A 6,767-nucleotide genomic window follows, 5' to 3' on the forward strand; every position below is an offset into this window, starting at 1 on the left:
TCCCTTAGCTAAAGTTTTTTCCCACTGGGTTTTCTTTAGCAAGGTTTTTAACGAGGCAGTAATTTATAGTTGATCTTCAACAAAATAAAATTGCTATCCAAGGGGGAGTGTTATAATAATAATAATAATAATATAGATATGGATAGTCAATTTTGGTGTATACATATAGTCAATTTTGGTACACAAAGTATGTATTTTTATATTGAGATTTTAGGCTATAAATACTCATGAATGCAAGCATTAAACTTGCACCATTTCTCACACTTACAAAGTGTTTCTTTCTTTCTCTCCATTATCATCTTTGTTCTTACACTTCATTATTAGTATTCTAAATCAAGAATCAAATCACTAAAGGTAGTTATAAGCCTACTGAATTATAACATCAAGAATCAAACCACTAAAGGTAGTTATAAGCCTACTGAATTATAACATCAAGAATCAAACCACTAAAGGTAGTTATAAGCCTACTGAATTATAACATCAAGAATCAAACCACTAAAGGTAGTTATAAGCCTACTGAATTATAACAGTTATTCGTTAATGTTGATTGGCTTTTTAAAAAAATGGTGTATGTATAGAATGTATGTGTAAATAAAAATTTGTTTTTGGGCCAATGTGTAATACTTTACAACTTCAGGGGTCAATGAATATTCTGCAACTGTTTATAATTACCCAAATTGTGCTCCATATAAAATTGATCGGTTCCTAGGGTTTCTAACGCATTCCATAAAGTTGACTCCAGTGCAACCTGCGGCCGATCATCTGCTTACAGTTGTTCATGTAAGCACCTTTTCTCCTCAGTACTGTTCATATAATTACAGTCTCGCTCTTGTATTATTTAGTAGTATTTTAGTATTTTGGCTTTACATCATCAGATTTTGCGCTCTATTTTGAGATTTTTGTTTGAAATTACATGTTATTATGTGCGACATCTCGACTTATAGGATCTGATTCATTTGGATCTGGTGATTTTTGGTATTTAGGGTTTATCAAACTCGTTATTTTGTAGGGATTTTGTCGAGTCATATGGCATAATTATTTTAATTAAATTGCAGTTTTAGTTTTTTTTTTTTTTTTTTTTTTTTTTTTTTTTAATTTTTGTTTGCTAGGTTGAATCAACATATTTGACTGACTTTATGAGAGACATGGGTATATTTTATCTGATTGAAATCAAATAAGCTTTATAGTTTCCTATTTGTGCGATGTTAGGGTTACGTTTTGAGCTACATCTGTATAGTATATTCTTTTTATTTTATACATTTTTGTAAGGAAAGCATAGTTTATTTTATTATCTTAGATTCTTAAACTATGTTATATCTCATATAAAATTTATTTGGTTCATGTGTTACACAGTGCAAGTTGTAGATAGATTACATCTATAGTAAAATAGTAAATGCCCCTTAACTATTTTCTGCCTTTAGCAGATAATCACTCATTCACAATGTCGGATGGTCAAGAAACTGACAAGAACATTGAGATATGGAAGATCAAGAAGCTTATCAAAGCATTGGAAGCTGCAAGAGGCAATGGTACCAGTATGATTTCACTTATCATGCCCCCACGTGATCAAATATCTCGAGTCACAAAGATGCTCGGTGATGAATATGGAACCGCATCAAACATTAAGAGCAGAGTGAACCGCCAGTCTGTTTTAGGTGCCATAACATCTGCCCAACAGAGACTAAAATTGTACAGCAAGGTTCCTCCAAATGGGCTCGTACTCTACACTGGAACTATACTAACTGATGATGGAAAGGAGAAAAAGGTCACAATCGATTTTGAACCGTTTAAGCCCATTAACGCATCACTATATCTTTGTGACAACAAGTTTCATACTGAAGCTTTAAGTGAACTATTGGAATCTGATGATAAGTTTGGTTTTATAGTCATGGATGGTAACGGGACCCTTTTTGGGACGTTGAGTGGTAACACAAGGGAAGTGTTACACAAATTCACGGTTGATTTACCCAAAAAACACGGGCGTGGAGGGCAATCTGCTCTTAGGTTTGCACGTCTTCGAATGGAGAAACGTCACAATTATGTGAGGAAGACTGCTGAGCTGGCAACACAGTTCTATATCAATCCCGCCACTAGTCAACCGAATGTTTCTGGACTTATTCTTGCTGGTTCTGCTGATTTTAAAACCGAGCTTAGTCAGTCTGACATGTTTGATCCTCGTCTGGGTGCTAAAATCTTGAACGTTGTAGACGTGTCTTACGGTGGTGAGAATGGATTTAATCAGGCTATTGAACTGTCTGCTGAAATTTTGGCTAATGTGAAGTTTATACAAGAGAAACGTTTGATTGGGAAATATTTTGAGGAGATTAGTCAGGACACTGGGAAATATGTATTTGGTGTTGAAGATACTCTGAAAGCTTTAGAGATGGGTGCTGTTGAAATTCTAATCGTGTGGGAAAATCTTGATATTAATCGTTTTGTGCTGAAAAATAGCTCCACGGGTGAAATTATGATAAAGCATTTAAACAAGGAACAAGAAGGTGATCAGAGTAACTTTAGAGATGGGGCCACGAATGCTGAGCTGGAAGTTCAGGAGAAGTTGTCTTTGCTCGAGTGGTTTGCTAATGAGTATAAAAAGTTTGGGTGCACACTTGAGTTTGTTACAAACAAATCTCAAGAGGGTTCACAGTTTTGTAGGGGGTTTGGTGGAATTGGTGGCATACTTCGTTACCAGCTTGATATTCGGTCGTTTGATGAGCTTTCTGATGAGGATGGGGAAATTTATGAGTCTGACTAGCAATCAATGACTTATGACCTGCCGGTGCAGGGGGATGGGGCCCAGAGTCAGCACCAAGGCGCTCTTCAAGAATCGCATCCAGCTTCAAGGAATTTTCCAAAAGGTTAGTGGCAACACATTTCTTCATTGTGCTATTATTATATGTTAAATTGTTAACTGATGCCTAATGCTATGATGAATCATGTGTTTTGAGTTATCTTTTCCACTTTGATAGTGTATAGAACAGTGAAAAAATAAGTTAATGTATTTATTTTGGGATGGACTTAGTAATTGGTGTCTAAGTTATGGGATGGGTATGGGCTTAGTAATTGGTGTTTATATGTTTGATGGTATGAATGCAGAACCACTTTTAGGGTTATTAAAGTTAAATGGTGGTGTAGATCAGATGTAAAAATACTCTTGGTAGCCACAGAACAGGAAAAACCGTATAAAAAAGGTTGAATGTTGGTGTAGTAACATTTTTGTTTCATGTTTTGATATTTTGTGGTGTTACAGTTGGAATAAATACGGATCATCATATCATGCCTCATCTTCCCAACTAGAAGCGGTTGTTGCACGTGAGCATATCTGACACATCTTGAACCGTTGCAGTTTTTGCACCTTGGCTTGTGGAACATAATTGTAAGCATATAATAATTTGGTCTAGATTGGTGAATTTGTGTTTCCGTTATACTCTTCTCATTATGTAGTTCCATGTGGATCAATCTTTTCTTAATTGTGTTTTTGACTATTTTTGTTGTTTCCTTTTTTATTTGCTTGGGAAATTTGCCAGCTTGGTTATTCTGTTTCTTGCAAGTGCCATATGAAGAAAATGTGAGAAACACTGTTATTCTCTTTGTTTTGTTGGATCTTTAATACTTATATAAAAAATTATGATTTGGTCTTCGTAGATATTTTCTGAAAAATGCTAATGGTAGCCCTTTGGTTATACTTAAGTCTTAAGGCCTGTTTACAAAGGCCTTAATGGGCTGAATGTTATGTAGAGCTCATTCGGTCACCAACATGTGTTGTTTACTTTGGGATTATTCTTAATTCATGGCTGACCGAACATATATGCATCCAGCTACAAAAGTAGTGTTGTCCCCATACAACCAAATTATTTCCTCCTCTACCCTCTACCCTCTTACGCAATTTTACCCCAATCAAAACTTCCATAAATCACATCCCCATCGATATTCAGTTTCTAATCCATATTTCTAGATGCGTATGAGACTTCTGTGTATTGATTGGTAAATTTGATAAAACCCAGACAAAATTGTATGCATGTTTTTGATTTATAATTACATCGGTGCTCACTTCCATTTGCATTCGACAACAATAAATCTTGATTTGTTTTCAAGACCCTGCTTTTCTTCAAGTAAATATATAAACTGTATATTTGTATTAGATTTGTAATTTGACAAAACCCTAGACAAAAATTAAAGTCGGATATCCGAAGAAATACAGTAATAGATTGTACTCAACAATTTTATGTTTTGTATATATATATATATATATATATATATATATATATATATATATATATATATATTTCAATTTGAAGCTTCTACGATTATAGAAGTGTATGGATTGTTACTTTTATGTTATTCTACATTAAAAAAAAAGTGACGTAACAGTTGCTATGGGGTAGTTTTTAATGTAAAAATATACTACAATTTTATTAGTTTTGAAGGGTAATAAAGTCATTTAATATCATTCAGCCTTTTCATACAGCATAAAAAGTAAACAGTAAATTGTATTATCTTCTTTCTGCAATTTCTTCATGACATCTATACCCATATAGAGATTAATGAATAAAAGAGTAAATAGGCCCTTCATCTAGATTGATTCCAATATTAAAGCTAACAACTTTCATGAATAATCATCCCTAACATATTTATAAAAGAAAAGTGATTATTAGAAAAGAATATTGACACTTCACAATTAATTCAAGTTTGTTATAAAATATCTAGATTGTGTTATAAAATATCTAGATTGGATGTTAATTTTATTATTATTATTATATTTCTTGCATAGTAATATTTTATACTATAAATAGACATGTATGGTAACCATTTAAGGTGTACCATTTCTCTTGAAATATCAATATCAATATTTCTTCTCTCCTTCTTATCTCTTTTTCTCTCTTTGTTCTTATAACCATTAAAGGTAGTTATAAGCCTACTGAATTATAACACGTTATCAGTACGAAGTGCTCCGTATAATCAAGGTTTATCTAAGCAAGCACATGTCACTAATCAAGGTAAGAAATTATCTAACTCTTATTAACTTCACTAACATTTATATTTATGTTATTTAAGTTATATATGGTCGGTTATACCGCCTAAATTATATTTTCTGTAATCTAACTCTTATTAACTTCACTAACACTTATATTTATGTTATTTAAGTTATATATGGTCGGTTATACCGCCTGAATTATATTTTATGTAATCTAACTCTTATTAACTTCACTAACATTTATATTTATGTTAATAAGACCTCATGATTGTACGCAACACGTCATTTGACAACACGGTACTTTATGTACGCAACACGTCATTTGACAACACGGTACCATGGGTCGAGATTAATTCCGATCAATACGAATACGATGGGATCTTTATATGTTATCTAACATTTATGATTACTTATGCAATTAATCATTATTTATTTCATGCATACTAATGTTTATTCTTAAAATTTATTATTTATGTATAATTTCTTATTTTGGTTGATCGTTTATGGTGTCTGCTCCAGAAAGTAAGCTTCAAAGATGAATGGTAGGTAAGGGTTTGTTTGTTTTATGGATCCTGATTATTTTACTCCATATAATTTTTTTTACCAGTTAAAAAAATGGGGAAAGCAACACGTAGGCTACTAACCCAACTACCCACTTTCAGTGAAGGAACATGTGGTCTAGTAACTTTAAATATCCACTTTCAAAACGACTAAAATAAGGTGTTTCCATAAAATAAAAAAAAAATTCGTGATTTTGATTTTAGATACCAAGTACATGAAGAAATATTGGTATGTAAGGAAGTGGGTGATTTTAGATACAGAGAATGAACCAATGAAAAAGATAAAGAGTAAACATACAGGTGGGTGTTATGTAAATACGTGTCTCACCAATAACCTCTCACTAATAATCTTGTCAACCTAACACTAAGAAAGTAGTTGAATCTCAAAAGAAAGTTACGAGTTCAGAAAGACAAAAGTACTGTTCACCGAGTCAACAAAAATTAAAAAGGGTAATATAGAAGTAATAGTAGAAAAAGATAATCGAAACATTAGTTACTCCGTAATTTCTATTTTAACATGTATAATTTATTAGTATTATTAAATTATGTGATAATTAAATCTAACTTTGGAACCAAGATAGATGTTTAGTTATATGCGAAAGTGTAGGATATGTTACCTAGCTCTATTCGTGACAACAAAATAATTACTCGTATATTTTGAGACATGCATGAGTAAATCAAGGATTTCGATATGTGCAAAATACTAAATTACTAACATGATGCATTTAACTCAGTAGAAAGTTCTTTTTAAACAAAAAGTTTTTTTTTATAATTTACGGGTAACGTAAAAAAAAAAGTTTTTTTATGGAACAACAGTCGTTAATTATTACTCGGTTACTTCTCAAATTAAAGTACGGAGTAGATTTGTTTAAAAAAAAAAAAAATACTTTTTCCAAACTTGTCAAATGTTTTGTTAAAAACGTGACCGTTGAAAAAAAAAAGAGGTTGAATAATAAAACTTAAAAAAAAAAAAAATTATTTTTTTAAGGGTGTGCATCAAAATGGCCCGTTTAATAATGGGGAGTTAAAAATATAGTCAAATTGTTTCAACGAACAAGAGTTCAATTGGATGTCTCTTAAAATATATATATATATATATCTAAAGCTTCTACTATGACTCTATTTCCGGAGAGGGAAGGAAATGAGATCTTTTCAATTTTAAAGGAATGATTGAATGAAAAATATCAACGGCTTCCGTTCCTTTGTTTTCTAATACTAATAAATTAAATCTA

The 6,767-nt window shown here is 31.9% G+C and overlaps 1 protein-coding gene across 2 annotated transcripts; it reads left to right on the top strand.

Moving 5' to 3' along the window:
* Nucleotides 1–676: 676 nt before the first annotated feature.
* Nucleotides 677–3,485, top strand: LOC139850697 (eukaryotic peptide chain release factor subunit 1-3). 2 transcript variants are annotated; one of them, XM_071840252.1, is made up of 3 exons: nucleotides 677–780; nucleotides 1,425–2,858; nucleotides 3,251–3,485. In XM_071840252.1, the coding sequence occupies exon 2, from the start codon at nucleotides 1,442–1,444 to the stop codon at nucleotides 2,753–2,755; it is 1,314 nt and encodes a 437-aa protein (XP_071696353.1). In that variant the 5' UTR covers nucleotides 677–780; nucleotides 1,425–1,441; the 3' UTR covers nucleotides 2,756–2,858; nucleotides 3,251–3,485. The 2 variants fall into 2 exon arrangements, with proteins under 2 accessions (XP_071696353.1, XP_071696354.1); XM_071840253.1 differs by having other exon boundaries at nucleotides 720–780; nucleotides 1,422–2,858.
* The last annotated feature ends 3,282 nt before the right edge of the window (nucleotides 3,486–6,767 follow it).

This window comes from Rutidosis leptorrhynchoides, chromosome 5 (genome assembly GCF_046630445.1).
Source record: "Rutidosis leptorrhynchoides isolate AG116_Rl617_1_P2 chromosome 5, CSIRO_AGI_Rlap_v1, whole genome shotgun sequence".
NCBI lineage: Eukaryota > Viridiplantae > Streptophyta > Magnoliopsida > Asterales > Asteraceae > Rutidosis > Rutidosis leptorrhynchoides.